This window comes from Diospyros lotus, chromosome 4, assembly GCF_014633365.1.
Source record: "Diospyros lotus cultivar Yz01 chromosome 4, ASM1463336v1, whole genome shotgun sequence".
In the NCBI taxonomy this organism is placed as follows: domain Eukaryota; kingdom Viridiplantae; phylum Streptophyta; class Magnoliopsida; order Ericales; family Ebenaceae; genus Diospyros; species Diospyros lotus.
Genome location: NC_068341.1, coordinates 13,718,324 through 13,740,504, shown reverse-complemented (window position 1 = coordinate 13,740,504; position 22,181 = coordinate 13,718,324). Strand labels below are relative to the sequence as shown.

Below are 22,181 nucleotides of genomic sequence, written 5' to 3'. Positions count from 1 at the left end.
ATTCAATGCCACAAAGAAAACAGCTAATTTCATGGAAAGAAAATTCAACCATAAGGGTGCGTTTGATAAAGTTGGAAAATGAGGGTAGAATTTCAATTTCATGGAATTCTAATTCTCACCCCAACCCCTAGGAATTTCAATTCTTTGATTTCAAAAAAAATATTCACTTTTTAAACTAAAATGAAATTCGAATTCCATGGAATTGAAAAGCTGTTTGATAGAATTTCTTGAAATTTAAATGGAAAATAAATTCCATCCTCATTTTTCATGTCTATCAAACGTACCCTAACAGTAAGTAAATATTCCATTACTACCAGACAATAACTGATTTGAAACTATAATCATTTGCCCTAAATGCAACCTCCACAGAGCTAATCCTCCATCCACCCTCCATCTCTTCCTCCTGGTTCCTACTCTCTTTAAATATGCATGCCATTTGTAATATTTCCATACACGACGTAGGAAAATTGAGACGAGGAAAGCTAGATAATTAAGAGGTTGTTTGGCTTAATGGTTTGACCGCTTATAAGCTTTTAGATAATTAAGAGGCTATTTGGCTTTCACTGTTTGACCGCTTATAAGCTACTTATGCAGTGTATAATTTATATGACGTTTTGTTATGAAGTATTTGACAATAACAATCAACTGAAAAGTTATGTAGCTTAAAAGCAATTATAATAGCATTTTACAAAAGTTGGTGCTCTCTAGCTTTGGCCAAAAATGTTACATGGTTAACCGACAAAAATACTATTATGCTCTCCAGTTATATCTTCTTCTCCTCCCTTGCTCTCTTCTCCCATCATCTTCCCTTTGCTTCTAGCCATTATTGTCGCTGCCGTCGTCGCCTCTCCTCTAGACCCACTGCCATCATTGCCCCTCCTCCAAATCCGTCGTCGCTATCGTCTAGCTAGACTGCCACAAGCTACCGTTGGATTGGTGGGTCGCGCCATCGCTCAACCATCAACTGCTGTTCTTCTCATTGCGTGCAAGTGCAAGTGCAATATATATATATATATATATAATATAATAATATTATATTAATATATTTTTAATAATTATGTTTAATTTATTAATATTTAATAATAAAATTTTACATCATTTATCATGTCTATTTTAGTCTTTTTTATCAAATTTTAATAACTTATCGACTCTTTCAAATCAAATACATAAATATTAATTAATAACTTAAAAACACATTTATCTAAATACATTATCAATTTAAACGTTATCTAACTTTTAACTTGAAAGTTAAATAGCTTAAAAACTATGAAAAAAAATGGGTAAGCCAAACAATCTCTAAGACTCCAAGAATGCCGTCAGAAGAATTTTTGTAGCTTTAAGGAGTGATGGCATCTTTGGTTCTCACTAAGTTGCATGAGCCCCCTCCCAGCTTCAAGACATGATAGAAACCGGCAGCCAGTTTTTGCTCAAATTACGTGAAGCAGGCAGGGTGTCAACTTTCCCAAAACCTCATAAACTTGGTTTATCATTACTCATTAGTCGCTTCATTCTCAGCAGCTTCCCTAAATGCAGCTGCCAGGTATTCTGCAAGGCTTGGCTGAGAACTGGACTCATTTGAGGTTTCTGTAATTTTAGCTTTTTTTCCACACTCAGATTTTGAAAGCGATGATTTTGAAGAATACTTGGCAAATAAACTCTTAGCAGGATCTTTTTTCCAAATAACAAGTTCCAAAAGCTTCCATGGATCTTCAACCATTGATCTGTGGTAATACAAATCTGGTCTAAGCTCCGCTGAGACACTGTCATGAGAGCGGAAGCCTCTCCTGCCACCCCGTCCTAAACCAGGGTGCAAGTTATTGCCTGACCCACGGCCAGAACCTCCTCCTAAATTAGAAGTAGAGCTGCCTCCATGCCCTGAGATGGAGCTGGGACTGTTGCTGAACCACTGAGATCTGCCCCAACCTGTATTTAATCTGGGGCTACCTCCAAAATGAGGACTGGAGAAATTACCTCCTGGTGAATTAGATGGAAGGTTATAGCTTCCTGAACCAACAGGACTGTTCCAACCACGAGGAGTTCCTTGATGCGAGCCAAAAGAGTTGACTGTCCCTATTGGGCTTCCACTTGGAATCGACCTCTTATAAGGATCCCATACTTGGTGCATTGTTTGATCCGGGGAATGATTACTTTGGAACTGATGAGCTGGAGGGGGGTTCCTTGGCCCCGGGCTGTAATACGGGGCTCGTGCTTGGTACTGTCTTTGATCAGGGGAATAATTTGGTTGGAACTGATGAGCTGGGGATGGAGTTGCCCTTGGTCCTGTTAAATAAATAGATAAATCAAGATTCAGAATGGAAAGCAAAAGAAAAGGCAAGAACTGGGCAATTGCGATCTTAATACATGGAAGAGAGGTTTTTAGACCCTAATTAGGACCACACATTATCCAGGCATGAATGATGTGCTAATGTAGCTCAAGACATGAGCGAGACACAATCAATTATTTTTACATAAACATGTAGACTCAAACAACAAAAGATTTCAGTAAGTTAATAGCTTAAAAGGTTCAATATACTATAAGAAAAAGGCATTATTACTTGCAGGTGTGAAATAGTCCTGTGAATTCTCATCGTTGAGCATGCTCCTCCTCTTGTTAGTAGAGAAGGCAGACATAGGATCTGTATAATAGTCAAACCTCGCAGGTTGGTTTGTATTTGCATGCAGAGGTAGAGTTGTGGAGGTTTCGATTAATGGATTTGAGAGCTGCTGAGGCTCCCCAAAGTTCCCAACTTCATTGTTAACTCCACCCTGCAATGCTTCCATGCGCATTGCTTTCAACCTCTCCCTTCTTTTCTCTGATTCTTCCATTTATTCTGACATTCAAAACAACACTCAAAATCAAATTTAATTTGCAGGAAAACTAAAAGTAAAAGAAAGAAAAGAAAAAGATGCACTAACAAACAAAGAATTTTTTTGCAATCTTGACTATGCTTCAAATTTTGATATAGGATGGCCCCGGGTTTGAATAAAACAAGGGTTCTTGCAACAATAATAATCAAACCTTGCTCTCATATTACAACAACAATAAATAGAATGTTGCTCTTGGGTTACAGCAAAGCAGAGAGCAAGCAAGTCAACGCAACTTCTCACACTTGCATAACAACACAGCTTGTTGCTAAGCTGAACAACAACAGACATCTAGAAGCCCTTGAAAAATAAATACGAGCTTGGAAATCTGAAACATTTATATTCTGCACGTACTACCAAAAGAAATCTAAAAACCAAAAATCAACAAAAATGAAAATCTATAACAAAAAATCAACCAAAACAGGGTTGTACTGAATAGGAGAGAACCAAAACCTTATTGGGCCCACAGTTGTGACAAAACTGATAGCAAGTTTTTGACCTCAAGCTCCAATCATACAACAGAAAAAGAAATATAGCAAGAGAGCAAGGGGCAAAAATGCGCAAGAATCCAATAATGGAAACACCATTAAACACAAACAATAATCGCAAATACGAGATTAGAGGACAAACAAAAAGCCCTAATGAGTTTTTAAATTTGAGCCCCAGATTAGGGGTGTTCGCGGTTTGGTCTGTCCGATTTTGAGCTGGTTTAATGCGCCGAACCGCAAGCTCGGTTTTCTTCATAATCAAATCGAATAGTTTGATTTGGTGCGGAAAAACCGCACCGAACCGCACTGCATTTTGTGGTTCGGTTTCCTACAACACAACTTACCGAACCTAGAAGCTTCGTGATGTTGAAGACCCGCACTACAACTCACCCAAAGGCCAGAACATGCCTTGTGTTCCAAACATGGCATAATCAACAGAGAGAGAGAGAGAGCATACCTATTGCGATTATGACGCGATTCAAACAGTGACACGACCAGCGACCGACGATGGGAATGGGAGGAGGAAGAAAATGGGGCGACGGGCGATCGGAATGGGAGAGCCGAGAGGGCGCTCAAGCCTACAACGGCAGGGGGCTAGGGTGGGGTTGGGGTTGATCGATGTCGGGGTGGGGGATCAGAAAGGGTGTTGCCGGCTGCGATAGTGTGGGGCCGTCGGTGGGTTGGGGTCGATTGGCGATTGTCCGATGGAAATGGCAAAGAGGAAAGCAATAGGGTGTGACGGGGGGCTCTAGGTGCAAAATGGCAAATTTTAGGGTTTTTGGGCCTTTTATACTTTATATTATATTTTTATTTTTTTATTTTTATAAAATATATGCGGGCGGTTCGATTTGGAACTGAACCAGGCGTTTGGAAGTTCTCCAAACTGAACCGGACCACCAATTCTAAAAAACCGACTGGTTCGGTGCGATTTGGCCAGAAACTGCGGTCGAGCAATTTTTTTGAACACTCCTACCCCAGATGATTTTTGGCAAACTTTGATTCATATAAGTGTCACGATCCCAAGGATCCCCAAGGATATAGTAGTCATAATAATTATTCTATTATGCTCATACATTAATTGATTAATTTTAAGTCATAACAAATATTTTTGTCAATTAAGTAGTAATTTTTAAGATTTTAATAATACAAAAATACAATTTGGTTATCAACACATTCTATTAAACATTCATTTAGTCGAATAACTATTTAAATAGTTATTCAATTAAATATTTTCTTACTCGATTAAAATGATAATTAAATTATTAAACTCACACATTAATTAATTAATTTTAAGTTACAATAAATTTTTTTATCAGCACATTCTATTAATGACTTAAAATATTTATATAGGGTGTCTTCTTATAATTTATAATATATAAAATATAAAAATTTAATCACTTTTATGATGTATCAAATATGAAGTATTAATCATTATTATGAACTATTATTAATGTGATGTCAGTTTATATATTTTGTTTGGAAATAAAATATTTAGAATGTGCATTTAATACTATCTATAACAATTAAGTTTTTAAAATTTAATATAACGTTAGACTTTAATAAAGTAAATTAAGTATTACTCAAGTGAGATATAAAGTTACTAAGTAGTAATTTTTTGAAATTCAATGACACAAAATTACAAATATAGAGTCATTATCTTAAATCATGTTTATTACTATGATACTTAAATTAAATGTTATAGTTAGTAAACCAATGCAATGTACCACTTACTCGAATAACCATTTGGTTATTTAATTAATGTTATTCTATCATATATGTGAGTAAGATAACTATATAATCGATTAATCCCTTAAATGTTTAGATTTTATTTGATTAAAAAAAAATTAGTCGAGGAAAATATTTTTCAGTTATTACTCAACTAAACATTTTCTTACTAGATTAAAATGATAATTATTCTATTAAGATCATACATTAACTGATTAATTTTAAGTTACAACAAATTTTTATAGGTTTGACATGATTAAAAATAAAAAAATTGTCGAGTATAATAAGTATACTCAAAATTAAAAATAACTCTATTAATGCATTTATAAATAAACTTATTCACAAGCCAGCTCACGAGCTGCTATTCAAGCCAGCTTGCGAGCTTATCGAGCTGAATTTTACTGAGCTCAAGCTCAGCACGTTAACAAATCGAGCTTCAAATTTAGGCTCAAGCTCGGCTCATTTACCTTAATGAACGAACCAAAATAAGTTTTAACCGAACCTAGCCCAAATGGCTCAGCTCATTGGCATCCCTAGTGGGGTGGGGGTGTAGATTAGGGGTGTTCAAAAAAACCGGTGCACCGCGGAAACCGGCCAAACCGAACCGAACCGATCGAATTTTTTTTTTTTGCGGTCGAAAACGGTTTGGATTCTGTCCAAACCGAGCGGTTTGCAGTTTGGACAGTTTGCGGTTCGGTTTTAAACCAAACCGCCCAAGAAAATAATAAAAAAAAATTATAAAAAATTATTATTATAAAAATCTAATAATTGGCTGCCCATCCTATTTATTTTTTACACTATTTTGTCTTTATTTTTTGCTCCTATTTATTTACATTTAATTATCTTTATTTACCAATATTTGTGTCTTTTTTTACCATTTTTAAATATCTTTTTTAGTGATTTTAAGTAGCATTTCAAACCGCGGTAAACCGCACCAAACCAGACAGCAAATTGCGGTTTGGTTTGGTGTGGTTTGGCCGAACCCAAACCAGACCGCGGTCTGGTTTGGTTGAAAAACCGCACTAGCGGTTTGGCGTGCTGAAAATGATTCAGACCGGCCAAACCACACCGCGAACACCCCTAGTGTAGATGCATTTTTCCATGGAAATGAAAAACCCACCCATCACAGCTCCTTCCCCTTTTGCCCACCAACGGAGAAGAGAAGAAAAGGTCAGATCCAGCAGTTGCAGTGGCCATCAGCGAGCAGTGAGGATCATCCATTGGCGAACGGACGCGTTGCAAGAGGAAGATGGCAACGGCGATTAGTGAGGATCGGCCATCGATGAACGGACGCGTTGCAGGAGGAAGATGGTAGCGACGGTGGCGATGGTAACGACGACCAGTGAGGGTCGACCATCGGCAAATGAATGCATTACTGGATGAAGATGGCAGCGGCAGTGGCTGGACGGCAACGACGGCCAATCAATATGGGTTTGGGAGGGGGAGAGAAAGAACGAGAGAGATGGGGGGAGGCAGGGAGGAGACGGAGGTGGGTTTGGGGAGGGAATTCCACGGAAAATAATTGTAATCAACATCAAAAATTAAAAAGTATGACAATTTCTAGGTTGAAAATTAAATCAATCAAACAGCCTTAATTGATAATTTTCATGCAAATAATTTCTAGGCAATTGAATTGCCTAGAACTTATTTTCTTTCCATGTAAATTCCATACTTGCAATCAAACACACCCCTACAGTAGAAGCTTTTAATGAGAAAGAACATAATCCCATATAAAGGAATTGAGTTGGGGGAAGCACGGGTGTCCTCGGTTGCTAGAAATTTCAATGGAACCAATAAGGGAAAATTCTTTCAAAAAACTTCTCAAGACCCATCCTCGTCCTATCAACTGAATATGACAAAAGCTGATATTACAGAACAAAGGAGGCAGATGGGACTTTGCCTTCAAATGTGGAGAAAAATATTCTCCTAGACATTGTTGTAACAGGCAGCTATTACTTTTGGAAGAAAGAAATGAAGAGGTATTAGAGGAAGAGAAAGTCACTGATGAGTGAGGAGGAGGAATTTCATTACATGCCTTAAAAGGGTGTCCCTCAAACAAAATCATCAAAGTGGAGGGCCAGGTAAGGGATAAAAAGTTAATGATATTAATTGATAGTGGCAATACACACAGTTTCCTCAATGAGGAAACAGTCAAGGACTTGGGTTGTGACTTGCAGAAAACTTTTCCTTTGTCGGTCACTATGGCAAATGAAAGCAAGGTGTATAGTAAATCCAAGTGTGCTGACTTCAGCTAGGAAATGCGAGGGGAAGAATATATCACTGAATTATGGCTATTAAAGTTAGATGGATGTAACATTGTGTTAGGAGTGGATTAGACGCAACCCAATAATATTTGACTTCAACGAATTGGAGGTTACCTACGAGAAGAGAGGAAAGAAGGTAACTCTCACTGGCAGCTTGAAGATGGGAACCTGCAAACTGATTTCTAGAAGGAATTTACAGGGAATTTTCAACATTCCTCCATGCAAGCTGTGGAAGAGAAGAAATCGACGAGGCTGAAAATTGGAAGGCTGGAAATCTACTCCTATAGGAGGTCATTGTATTTCTTGAGAACAACAAATTTTCCGCGGCAGGGGGGAGGAATTGTCATGTACCTAGATAGTAGCTTGGGCAATTGTACCCATTTTGACTTTTGTGGCCTTTTGGTGCCATTCTCAGTGGCTAGGATCAGTATATAACAACTGATCCAGCCAATTCAAGGGCATCAAAGAATAAACTTGAGAAAATTCTACTTTCCCGCTCCAATTTCTCTCTCTTTTCTCTCAATCCTTCCCTCTCTCGTTCTCTGTTTCTGCTCCCTCTCCCTACATTTCTCACTCATTTCCTTCCCAATTCTTGTCAATTTGGTCAAGAATTCCCTGTCAGATTCAAGGATCTGACAAGTCAATCCTTCAAGAGGGGGGGGAATTGTCATGTACCTAGATAGTAGCTTGGGCAATTGTACCCATTTTGACTTTTGTGGCCTTTTGGTGCCATTCTCGGTGGCTAGGATCAGTATATAACAACTGATCCAGCCAATTCAAGGGCATCAAAGAATAAAATTGAGAAAATTCTATTTTCCCGCTCCAATTTCTCTCTCTTTTCTCTCAATCCTTCCCTCTCTCGTTCTCTGTTTCTGCTCCCTCTCCCTACATTTCCTTTCATTTCTCACTCATTTCCTTCCCAATTCTTGTCAATTTGGTCAAGAATTCCCTGTCAGATTCAAGGATCTGACAAGTCAATCCTTCAATTCTTTATTAAAGGAATATACATAGACAACTAATAGATGGAAACCTATTCTAACTAGGATTTCTTAGACTAATCTAATTAAGATTATAATGGTAATCAGTGTCTAATTAGATTGAAACTTACGTAACAAATTATAATAAAGAAACTAATAAAATAATAAACAATATTAATTTTTACTTTTAGGCCTAAAATATAGTTTTCCAAAATATTTCTCTATGATCTTCATCAAGAAAATTCCCCAATATGAAGGCATAATTAACCACAATTCAAAGGCAGTATCCAATAATTCGATGAACATGAAAGGGGAATCAAAAAAGAGCGTAGGACGACAATACTCACAGCTTTGTGAGACTTTTCTTAGGGGGTTCCGATGGTATTGGCAGGGTTGATCGGAAAAAGTTTTTACCTTCTTCTAGGGTTTTGCCTGCTGATAAAATTGAACGATACAAGGACGAGGGAATTACACCAAACACCATTCAGGTTTTATAAAATATCAACATGGAAATTGAAGGAAAATATGAATATAAAAAAGAAAACAGATCTGTCAAGGAAAAACAAATCAAATCTAAAAATTCAATTTCCCATTCCTTTTCCAAACTTTCTCGGCACATGGCATATAATGTATACATAGAAGCATGTTAGCTACGTGAAATAGTAAAAATATAAGTGCACCCAATGTCTTTGTAACTACTAGGATTTTTATTTGAGATGATTAAATTTTGTGGTTATGATTTATGACATTTATCTTTTCTCCCTAACAATTTCTACATTATTACTGTGGACATAAATCTTTTTTTCTTGTTTTTCACATAAAAAAAAATAAAAATAGATGAATAGAGATAGACTAGCGGCCACAATAGGTGAAAATGAAATTCAAGAAAATTAACTGAGAAATGATCTGCAGGCATGAAATTAACACAAGAGAGGTTATTCCGACATCCATTTAAAGGAATATCAACGCTTACATCTTTTACAGTGTAAAGTGTATACCTCGTGTGCATCTACCAATGCTGCATTAGATTATCAGGTGTTTCTATTTGCAGTTCTTCTGCCATAAAATTAGCATATATGCAATACTAGAATGCAATAAGTTAGAAAACACGCCTTTCAGCTCTCATTACTTAAATTGAAAAACACGCCTTTCAGCTCTCATCACTTAAATTGAAGCCAATCTTAATTTTTTTCACAAATTTAAGAATTTAGAAGAAAATTAACAGAATTTTGTGGACAAAATCCACTTTGACTCCATTCGTAAAAGATTATAGACATAAAGTAAGCTTGCTTTCCTATTCGTTGAGAGCCAGTCCTGAATATAGCAGAATCGTTGGGCGAGAGTACAAGAATCTAAGACGCCCAAGTACACATCATGATATAACCTATCCAGTTTAGCAACCAAGCGAATTGGGAAAAAAAACGCCTAATCAGACGCATAAAACAATGCCAAATCGGTTTAGAAACGTACCCTTTTAGGGTTCCGCCTCTCGGATCGTGAAGAATGGTGGTTAGGGTTTTCTGGTGAGCAACTGGCCGGGAGAACTATTGAGAGAAGCTTCTTGCTATATCGGTCGAAAACAACGCCCGGCTTTTGTGTTCCTAATGCGTTTGCCCACTGCCAACGCCAAGAAGAGAATGGAGCCGCTGATCTAAGGGCTTTTCCCAATCGACAGTGATAATCCAGATAATTAAGCGCTCAAAACAAACCTAAATGCGAAACATGCCAGGGAAAGAAAGAATATATATATATATATATAGCACTTCAAATACTAAATCAATACTAGTTTGAAGTAGAAACATGCAATCATAGAACTGGCAGACAAAGGATTAGCATGAAAATAGATAGAATTGGAAAGAAATTATACTTGATAAAAGAAAAGGGACAATAGCGGTAGTACTAAAGGCGGCGGATAAGGATGGAGGAGGCGACCGGCGGCGACGAAGGCGCGAGAGACGGGTGGGGTTCGAGAAGAATGGAGAAGGAAGGAAGAGATTGGGGATTTTACCCAATCTCATATAGAGACGGAAAATATTCCGTCTCAGCGACGGAATTCCTGATTAGAGACGGAAAATTTTCGTAAGTCCGGCTCTGAGACGAAAAATTCCGTCAACACAAATGGACAAAATTCGGTCTCTATTTTTAAAAAAAAAAAAAACATTTTAAACAAAGATGGAGCCCTAAATCTCGAATCAAAATATAAAAATAATAAAAAAAATTCCCCTTTACAGGCAGCAACATTCCTCTCCACGTTCATGTCTATTAAAAAATAATATTTTAATATTTTAGGTAATGATGGATAAAAGTGTTTTTTTATTTAAAAATAATATTAAAATAATAAAAACTTATACTTTTCATAAAAATTTAGCGACCAAATTAGAGATAAATTTTATATTTTTTAATATGAATATAACTTTTTGCCCTTAATGAGGGAAATTTAGTGTGTTTAATTATTTTTAGCCTTAAAAATTAAATTAGAGATGAATTAAATATTTAGAATTTTGCATGAAGGTAGACAAAATTAGTCTCCAATTTCGTCTATGCATTCTCTAAAATTAATTGCTAAATATGATTTTTTTTGTTGTGAATACACGAAATATTGTCATTTTTAATCACTAAAATAAGTTATAACAATTGAAGAAATCTAAGCAAAAAAAAAAAAAAAAAGAAGAAGAAGAAGAACTATTGACAATGGATTATAAATATAAGATATAATATTGCATGTACAACCATACCATACAATTATACATCATGCTTATAAATCATAAAACTCATGTAATTTGCGTAATTTAATAATTAAACGTGCACTTAGATTTATTAGAAATTAAGTCATAAGAGAATTACCAAATAATTAAACGTGCACTTAGATTTATTAGAAATTAAGTCATAAGAGAATTACCAATTGATAACGAAACACTCGAAATTTGGTTTTTTTTCCCTTATCCTCAATTGTAATGATAAATATAAAATGAAATTATAATTATTTTTATATGTTAGATAGGAAGAAAATCAAACCCTTTATTTGTAATAATTGTTACCTTATTTATTTTTTTAAATTGTCAAGAAAAACAATTCAAGAGAATTGTAAGAGGAATAAGAAAATTAAAGGAGCAATGGAAGGATCGTCAATCTTTAGGGGTGTGCAATCGATTATAATCGAACTGAACCTAATAAAAAATGGCTAATTTGTCAGTTCAGTTCGATTTTTTAGTTAATAATACCAAAAAAATCGAATCGAAAAATTGAAATTCTTGAAAAAAAAAATAACCGAACCGAACTAAGGGTAATAATCGAATCGAACTAAATAATCGAAAATCTTAAAGGAAATAACCGAACCGAACCATTACCGATAAAAAAACAAATCAAACCGACCGAACTTGTCGATTCGATTCGATTAGTTTGATTTATCTGAACTTTTGCTCACCCCTATCAATCCTTAATTGACTTGAACCTTTCAGTTTGCCCCTAGTTGGCTTTGAGATACTCTTGAATTTCAGATTATTATTTCCAAATGAACCAAATAATTGATATCTCGATATGGAACTATCTATCATGGAACAAGCGCCTAACTTGAAAAGATGTTGCAGAAAAATAGAAGTCCTTCTAATTGGTCCATCTTGGCTCTCAAATGTTTGGATACCTATATTTTTTTGGTACTTTGATTAGAATAGCGACGGTCTTAAAATACCTATATTTTTAAGGATGACGTGGTTTTGACTATACATGTCCTGCATTGGGATGTGTTTGGATGTTAAGCAACAAAATTTTCATAATTTTGTACAATATTGATCTTTCGCTATAAATTACCTTAGATACTCAAATGGAGAAGCAAACATGTACGAATTTAAAATATCAAATGAAATAATTGGTAAAGAAAAATCAATTCTAAGAATGAAGAGAAATGGTAAGAATAACATATCCTTGTTCGTGAAAATCTTCTTGATCATTATAGCGATTTTTTTTAAAATTGTGATCGAGAAAGATAAGACCCCGTGTTTATTTAAAAAAAAAAATAGTTTCAAATCTCCTTGTATTTGATTTTTTTGATTCCAAGTTAGCTCGATTTCTTTTTGGCATTGTCTGAAACTAGGGTTTCCCTTAACAAACACGAGATATTATTACCACAAATATAAGTATGCTACTATTTTTAATTCTCATCACTTTTTTTCCTTACCAATTCTTTCATCAGAAGAGTTTATATATATGCTCAATTGTAAGCTTAACTGTACTGTCAATTATAATTTAATATATATCGTAGTTGAGTATATATATATCATATTTTATTAAAAATTTCTATAAATATGGTATTTGTTTATTCTCGATTATTTAGGTAATTTGCAACGATCGATATTGTATGGAATATAAAAAAATAATTTTTCAAAATATAAGGGTTTGTCTAGTTATAAAAATAATTTATAATTTGTTTGGCTTCAATTTCTATTAGATCTCTAATTACAAAACAAAAAACTCAATTTTTTTTTATTTTTATATTAAGAATTAGAAGCTATCAAAAATATTTTGCATGAATTTATTATAAACGAATCTTATTGATTTTTGAAACGTAAAATATTAGAATCTATCTAGTTATAATATTTGAAGTTAAAAAATATTAAATATTATCTATAGCTAAAAAGGCCCATAATTTATGTTAGGAAATGAGATAAAAATGTCTTGAAAATTTTTTGTGCAAACATCTTTCTTCAAAATTTTAAAATAATAAAGAAAAATTAAAAAAAAAAAGTCATTTTAAGAGTTTAATTTTAGAGAATAGTGTTTTTTAATTTTTTATATTTAAATTTGAATAAGATTTTTAATAAAAATATTTTTCAATTCTCCATTTCCTATTTAGAAATTTTTATTTTTTGAATAAATTTTAATTTTTTTATTTTATGTAAAATAATTTTCTAGATGGGTCACACGTGCACTTGCACCCAACTAAATATTTATCTTAGATATGGAGAGAAAGAATCAAACCCAAACTCAGACCTAGGTTAGTGTTGACTCAAGGCATATACCACTGAGGTATATGCTTAAGGCCTCCAAAAAATAGGGGCTCAAAATCTAATCACAAATTATTTAAATTTTACTTTTTTTATTTTTTTGAGTTGCAAACTCATTACTTGTATTTTATGATGGTTTTTTGTTTAAATTCATACTATGCTTATTTTGTTGTTCTATTTGGACAAGAAAACCCTAACCCCCTAAGTCTACGGAATATTTTTAAATGTTAGACAATAAATAGTGATATGTTATTTGGACGATAAGACTCTCCAAATCAATGAATCATTTTTCAATATTAGGCAATAAATGATAAAGTGTTATTTAAACGAGCAGGCCCCCAACTCTCCAAATCCACAAATCATTTGTGTAATGTTAAACAATAAATAGTGATATGTAAATTAATAATGTAACGAAAAAAGAGCAAAAATTGGTGTTATTTTATGAGAATAATTTGATAAAATGATTATTTTAACAACAAAAATTTCATCAAAGAAATCCGTACTAATCTGGGCATTAAAAAAAATAAAAGTAAATCGATAACTTTTTAATTTGTAGGACCTAGCTGTAGATTTTTTATATTTTTTGTTTATTCAACTTTTATGTTTTTAAATCTTTTCTTATTATCTATATTGTCAATTGAAACAAATTTACTTTCTAAAATTAAATACAAAGATGAAATTAATGATTTTGCGTCTCAAAAAGCAAATAAAGTAAATGTTAAATATTTTTTAATATTTATTTATATTATTAAATTACCACCAAAATAACTCTTGTCTAGCTTGAGCTAGACTCGGCTTAATATATTAAAATATCAATTTAGTTCATTTTAACTACAACCAAAGTTGTTAAAATCAAAATTTTAAGTGGGATCATAAGAGAGTTTATAAAATTGAATCGTAAGGTATTGTGGATAATTAAAAATATTATTTAATTTATGTAAATATATATTTATAATGACATAATACTTAATATAAATGAAATAATGTACCTATTTCAAAATTATTTCATCTATCAATTTTAAAAATACTAAATAATATAAAATTTCTAAATATTAAGTCTATAATTTATCATTAATTCATCATTCATTCATCCACAATCAAAATTTCAAACAACGAATATTATCATCATCGTCAACAAACATTGTTCTTAAATATAAATAAAAATATTAAGTCATGAAAATAATAAATATTGTTAAACTTCTACATTTATCATTATAAGTGTAAAATACAAAATAAAATAAATCATTAGTAGAAATATTTAAATCTTCATCCAAGTCTAAGCAATGACCATTAAGCAATGACCATTATCATCAACATCTTTTAAATCAATGTCATCTTCAAGTTCAAAACCACCAACAAAAATATCATTATTACTCAATTTTTAAAGGCTATTTTGCTTACCATATCAAATGCACTCCAATTTTGTTCACACCCAGAAGAGCTTCATGTCAAGCTCAGCACATGAATAGCAAAATTTTGCAATTCAAGACATCTATCTTCATAGGTGTCCCACCACTTTGTTAGAGTTTTTTTATATCTTGAACGCTTAACAGATTCAACTTGCACATGTATTTTGTCCATTTCATCTGGATCTCTAACCATTCTTTCAATGCAATTAAATAGTTTTAATTTTATTTCCATATTAACTTTAAATTCAAACTATAATAATAATGAGGGTTCAAGTAATAAGTTGTAACATGTAATAGCATATGTACTTGAAATTCTCATATTTCATTAACAATATTCAAAATTGACTCAAAGCTACATAAAAAATGATAAAATTAAATAAATAGGTGTATGTAAAGGAATGTAAGGATTGTAAAATGATAAAACCATATATAGTTAGTAACTTACTTTTTCTTTACATTCTTAAAATTGGTTTTAATCTTCACTCTAGCTCGATCCATCTCCTCATAAAGAACGCCCATAGTTGATTGTTCATCTTAATCAACCAATCGAATAACTCTTACCAATGGCAATGCTGCATTCAGGCAATAAATTATATTTTTCTAAAATCTAACACCATTTGTTGAACTTGTTTCCTTTCTTGTTGAGAGGCAAATCTACTAGACTTCCATGACGTTAAAGTAAACATTGTTATCAAGGGACCTTTTAGCTCACTAAGGCAACCTAAAGTCAAATATGCAGTTATAAGGCGATTAACAACTTGTCTTATCAAGTCTCTTCCTTTTGTAAAATGTCTCAACATAAAAATGAAAAAAGTTATTGAATGGATGTAGGTTGATATTCTCCTAGCCTTTGTAATGGTAGTAGCATAAACTTTGAGTTTTTTTTCAAAATCCTCTAGTATCAAGTCAATGTAGTAGGTAGTACATGGAGTCCGATACAACCATTTTCTTATCTCCATTAGCATCTCACCTACACCTTTATAATTTGTAGTATTATCAATTATAACTTACACCACATTCTGATTTCCTACTTTCTCCACAATCGCATCTAACATCTCAAACACTTTGTCAGCAGTTTTAGAAATATCAAATTTATCAATTGAGGTAAAAAAATTTGTCCTTTTTGGGCTATTAACTAAGAAATTACAAATTGAATCTATTTTTATTGGTCCACCCATTTGACATAATTGAGCAACATTTTTTTTTTTTTTCATTTAGCTTTGTACTCCTCAAGAAATTCCATGATGCGAGTTATTTTTTTTCCCAAATATTTCACTCTAATCTTGTGATAAGAAATATTTTTCTTTTGATGTAACGTGTTGTATTTGATCACCCTCATTATTAAAATCATCAATACCATGGATTATCTTTCTTTTTCTTTAGTAGCTTCACAATTTTTCACCAAAATTGCCAACATTACATTTTTAACATCATTCAGAAGACTTATATAAGACTCCATATCTTTACGAGTACAAGTTAAGTGATGCTTATGGCGAAAAATGCCTTCAGAAAAGTGTTGGGGTTATGGGGTCCCATCATTTCTTTTGGGCACTCATGGCCCCAACATTTCCTTTTTAATATTATTCAGAAAACTTATACAAGACTTCACATCTTTACGAGTACAAGCTAATGTTGGGATTACATATATCTTATCATATGCATAGTGAAAATTAAAATTTAATTTGCAGTATCCCGTTTTTCAGAAATTATGATTAACTAATTGGAAACAAAAATGAAAGGTTACTTCTTTTGATGAAATCCGATTTCACCGTTAGATTTCCCGCCGTTTAATCCTCCAAGTGTAGGATGCCAAGTCGGTCCACCCGAAATCACTTCTATCCAATAATTTCAAAGAGAATGATAAGTAAGAAAATTTTCACAAAAATTTCTAACTTACCTCTTTGGATTCAAGAACACTTCTTCAAAACTCTCTCAAACTTTAAGTGATTCAAGAAGAATCAAGTGAAGTAAAATGAAGAGATGGAGAGCTTATATATACATTAAATGGGTTGGGCTTCTCAAGCCCATTTCATTTAATGTAATTGGGCCAAGCCCAAATCATTTAAGTTAACTTGAATTCAATAGTGCTATTGGGCCAAGCCTAATGTCCTAGCAAAAGGCCCAACCCAATTAATGATTAAACAATTATATTCACAATATAATTATTTAATTATTCTTATTTATCCTATAAATAAATACACTATTATTAGTAATTATAAAATTACTAATTTATCTATTTTCTCTTTGAAAGTGATTTCTTTTTGGGTGAGACTTTCTGGGTTCACAAATAAATTGGCAACAAGAATAATCAACAATTAATTCTTGTAAATCACGAGTGACATTTAGCAATATGTCATGATTACCCAATTTATTGTGAAGCGGATATTGTGAACCTTTTACTACGTTACTATGCAATACAGTCCCTCTATCATCCTATATCCCGACAAGATATGAGATCATGGTCAGTGGGTCGAATCTCTTAATCTCGTCATATGACCAAATCCAAAATCAATATTGACTAATTATGACACAACCCATATGGAACAAATTCCATCGTCATATTACCTCGACCAAGGTTTTATCATTAAGTGATTACTAGATCGCATAAGATATCTTCCTCATAAATCTCGAGGTGATAGATTCCATGTTTGATGCACACATAACTCATGTATCACTGAATCAGGCACATAGATACATATGATTTTCCTTGATTAGAACAACCACATAATATCGTTGATATCCTAATCCAGCAATACATAGATATCCATGTCATCTCAGATCTAAGGACTAGTTGCAAAAATCGTAGCTAACATTAAATCATTGACCCGTGAGAAATAACCTATGTGATTTAATGTTAACAGTCCCGTTCAGTGAACTCGTTCTTGTAACGAGCACCCATTCATCTTCCTTCTATATCTCATACAGAATGGCACGAGACTCACTAACCTTATCTTTCAGTATCTCATACTGAATAAGGAAGAAGACAATGTGCTGGCCTTTACGAGTTGCTATTATCCAGATTATGAATTCTCTGGCCAGGAACATGTTTATAGTATAACGAACTGTGGATTATCCGTAACTCGTATTCTTAACGCTTAAGAAAGGTATACACTCCTTATTATACTCATGGATGTATGTTTTATAATTTAAACCATATTGTAATTTAAATAAAACATAAACTTGTCATTTAAATAATATTTAAAGAATTACAAGATCGAGTCCCTTTGTGTCACTAGAATTGGTCTTTAAGGCTCATATCTAACAGCTAAGTGATGCTTAAGGCAAAAAATGCTTCCAAAAAATATTTTATCACAAAATTTACTATGCATTTTTCTTGAGTTCTTATCCACATCAATGGCATATTCCCATCCCATATCAAACATATTTCTTGCTGCATTTTTTTTTCATAATTTTAGATTTTGAATACCCATATGTTGACATTCTTTATCGATTATTAGTGAATAGTAATCATGTGAAATTTGATTAAAAAAAAATCAAATTAGAAATAAGGCCAATATAGAAATAATTTGCAAACTATAATTCAAATTTGCGGTATGTAATGGCCTATGCTTGTTCCTTAGGCAACAATAATGGGAATTCAAATACAATAATTAATTTCCTTTTAATTAAAACAATAATGGAAATTCAAACCCAATCCACATAGTAATTCAAAGTGATTTTGCAAATTGCAATAATTATCCTTTTAGCTAAATCATAAAGCCAAAACGCCCTCGACGAGAATTCACCATACTTGCATTATCACTAAGCCAAATTCTGCCTAAATTGCTGGAGCATAGACTAGTCAGACCCTTCCCTGTCAATTGTCGTCTGCTTGGCCTGGTCCCCCTCTCATCGGGACTTAACAAAATTCTGTCAATTCTTTCCAGCCTTACTCAAATAGGGGGGGAGGCTCGGGTCATGCGACGGATGCAAGCTGAGAAACGGCTGCTTAAAAACGCTAGCGCACATTTTACTAATAACATAGAAAGTCAAGGCTTGGAAGCAAGCTACTAGCGCCTATCAGCGAGAACATAGTAATTAATTAATTAATTAATTTCTAATGAAAGAAAACTCACAACCATCACAGTGTCAATTAGAGCAAGCTGCAACCATGTTTCCACTCAACTTAGGGCAACTTCTATTATGTGCTCTATAAATACCAAGTTAACTAATAAATCAGGTAAAATAAGAGTAACTCTTACTAGATATTGCACCATTCCAAACATTGGATTGTTTCCTAGAATTACTGTAAGCACCCTCGCTTGGATATTCCAACCACTCGGACTACCCGAACGGGAACACTTACGGAAGGAGAAAGAATGAAACACAAGACAAGAACTATCCTGGCATGCATACACAAGAATTAAAACAATGGAAGCGAAGCTATATACATGCATGCATTACGGGAACACCGCTAGTACAACGATCACAAGATAAATAAATGAATACAGACTCCTGTGCTGACATACACGAAACTCGATGAATGACCTAGCACAGTCAAAACTAATAAAATAAATCCTACTCAAACATCAGAGTTGACGGGGACTGACGAAACTGCCTGTACACCATACCGACTCTGTCGCAAAACATTGACTCCCTTGCCTGGACCCACTCTGCCACTACCTGGAATGATAGAAAGTAAAGTGAGTCGAGAGACTCAGCAAGCATAAAGAAAGAAAGGCTGAAAGCTGTATAAATCCAATAAACTCTCCCTAGAACAGCAACCCCCAAGCACACACAAGCCATGAGACACTACAACACAATAGTATAGCATAATAAAAGCACATACCAGTCATTGGGGTCCACACAAGACACACGACACCCAAGTCCCATACCAACCTGTCGCTGCCCTGCAAGGCAACAAATACCTCCAGCAAACCTATGTGCATCGTCCCGAGTTGGTGCTCCCGCCACCCGTGTGCTCGCGTCGATCCTCCCGACACCCGAGTTAAAGAATAATCGAGTCATAGGCTCCATCAGAACGGTCTTCCTGTCCGAGACCTGTGAACCGCCGGTAATCATGCAATACACATAAAAATACAATGGCATAGCGAGCATCAACGTGATACACTGGCGCCCATACATCCAGGCATCAACCCATGCTCCGCCCACATAGTAAACCATACGCGATGTGTAATGTCCCGCTTTCTCGGGAGCTACTAAACTGGGACAATTTTGGGATAATAATTTTTTTCTACTTAAATTACAACTAAACCATATAATTTCTCTTATCCATCCCAAAATTTTCATACATTTATCTCAAATAGAATCATCATATACATCAAATGCGGAAGTTAGAATCGAACCTGACTTTTTAACATCAATCATAAATCAGTTCTTACATCCTCATAAAGCATAAATAAAGTTATACATGACCGTCTCTTGAACTTAATACCCAATACAAAGCTATTCATCAATGGAACATAAGTTCTCAACATAACTTAATACATAACATAAGTTCTCAACATAACTTAATACATAACATAAGTTCTTAACCAACATTAACCCTAAATAGGGTTATACATTATCATTCCTTAAACTTCAATCATAAATCATATCTTACATCATGGACTTTCAAAACATTCAGAGAACAAAATAGTAGAACTTAAATACATGGGCTACATATCATACATTTCATTCGCATTCATTTCGCATTCATTTCATCATGCACTTTGCCAAGTGCCATTTCGTTTCTGCTACAATCTCCATCTGGAACGTTTGAATATTCCAGGGGCAAAGACCAAGTTAGATGATGAATCATCTAAGTAAGCATTCATTTAAAAATTTGCATGCGTAAGTGCAAAATGCAACAATGTTCTTTCCACTTGGTCGTTTGAGCCGACAAGCCTTTAATAACTTTCATACCGGCCTGAGCCGACGTTGCTTGTCCGTACTCTCAAACATATGCAATGCATGATGGACGGTAACGTTTATGTATGTATGCGTCTCATCATAACATGTCAATGCATCTACGTGCAACACATCGTAACATAACATGTCAACATACTAAAACATACTATGAAATATACATCATTTCAACATATAGGCATTTCATTTCAAACAATAGGGCACGTTTTCAGAAAATACTTTTCATAAATAAATTAAGTTTTGAGAAAACTACCTTACCTTTGCAATCTGCTTAAACCTCGAGAAACGTGCTTTTAACCTCAAGTGTGTGACTGTCTCGATTTGCGTGTCAATCTCAAAATTCGCACAAGTCACTTCAACTTAAGCCTCAAAAGCATCATAATCATCATATTTATTTAAATAAGCATTAAAACTTATTTTTCATAATTTCTTGCATATTTTTTGTTTTTTCCTATTTCTTCCTATTTTTCCTCAATAAATCCAAACTAAATATTTCTCAATTATTTCACTATAACAATTTATAAAACAACTTTCCTAATTTATTGAAATTTTTTAGAAAATTTTACTTACCTCAACTTAGCATCTTAGGCTTCCTCGGTATGCGTGGCCTGACCTCGCAATGCGTGATCAACCTCGATTGTCGAGCCTTGCTTCGATTCTCATACCTGACCTTGATTCTCACACCCTACTTTGATTTTTGCACACCACATCAATTTTCGTGCGACATTTCAATTTCTCGTGCATCTCCTTGATTTTCGTGCACTACCTCAAAACACGTGCCCAAACTATTTTTCTTGTCAAAATCTCCCGCATATTAACAAAACATAGTTCCTTATTTTTCTGATATTTTTCAGAATTTTTCTTTATTTTCTTCCTTTTCTTTTCTTTTCTTTATTCTCCTCCTACTATTTATCTTCTTCTCCATCTTCGTCACGCAGCAACCTGCAACTCCTTCTTCTTCTCCTTTTTTTCTTTTTCTTCTTTCTTTTCTTTTCTTCTTCTCTTCTTCCTTCTTCTTCTTCTTCTTCTTTTCCCTTCTCCTTCTTCTCTTCCTTTTCTCCGTTTCTTCTTCTTATTCACGGAGAGCCTGCAACTTGCGAACGGCCATGCGTGCGCACGGCCTAGCTCCGCCGCTCTCACCAGCTCCGGCCGGTTGGGCCTCCGCTCGCCGCCACCATCGTCACCGCGGCTCGTGCTTGCTGGACCAGCCCCGCCTCTGGCTGCCACTCACGGCCGCTGCTGGCCGCGGCTAGCTGCTGCGTTGCGGCAGCCGCTTGCGGCCATAGCCGCGGCCGGTTGCTGTTGCGGCTTTGGGCCGCCTCCGGCCACCCCCGTGCATCGATGCAGCTCAGCCTTCGCCCACCTCCGACCAAGCTGCCATCTCCCCCGATCGCGTCGGCTCCTTCGCGAGCTTCCATGGCCGACATGGGCCTAAGCTCTCACGAGCTCTCTCATTCTCACCTTCGATCTCCCATTCATTGCAAATGGGAGAATTAAACCCATTTTTTTTCATTTCAATCTACTGGTAAAGACTTCCCCCAATCCACTCATACACACAAACATATTTATATACATACATACACGT

General features: G+C 34.5%; 1 protein-coding gene across 7 annotated transcripts; it reads right to left on the bottom strand.

Annotated features, from left to right (window-relative positions):
* Positions 1 to 1,125: 1,125 nt before the first annotated feature.
* On the bottom strand, positions 1,126 to 10,343 carry LOC127799973 (protein SICKLE-like). Of its 7 annotated transcripts, none has more exons than XM_052334296.1 (5): positions 10,187 to 10,343; positions 9,790 to 10,028; positions 8,667 to 8,754; positions 2,556 to 2,831; positions 1,126 to 2,280 (listed from the first exon to the last, which is right to left on the bottom strand). In XM_052334296.1, the coding sequence occupies exons 4-5, from the start codon at positions 2,824 to 2,826 to the stop codon at positions 1,490 to 1,492; spliced, it is 1,062 nt and encodes a 353-aa protein (XP_052190256.1). In that variant the 5' UTR covers positions 2,827 to 2,831; positions 8,667 to 8,754; positions 9,790 to 10,028; positions 10,187 to 10,343; the 3' UTR covers positions 1,126 to 1,489. The 7 variants fall into 7 exon arrangements, with proteins under 7 accessions (XP_052190256.1, XP_052190258.1, XP_052190260.1 ...); XM_052334298.1 differs by having other exon boundaries at positions 8,667 to 8,751; XM_052334300.1 differs by having other exon boundaries at positions 9,790 to 9,936; positions 10,187 to 10,325.
* Positions 10,344 to 22,181: the final 11,838 nt, after the last annotated feature.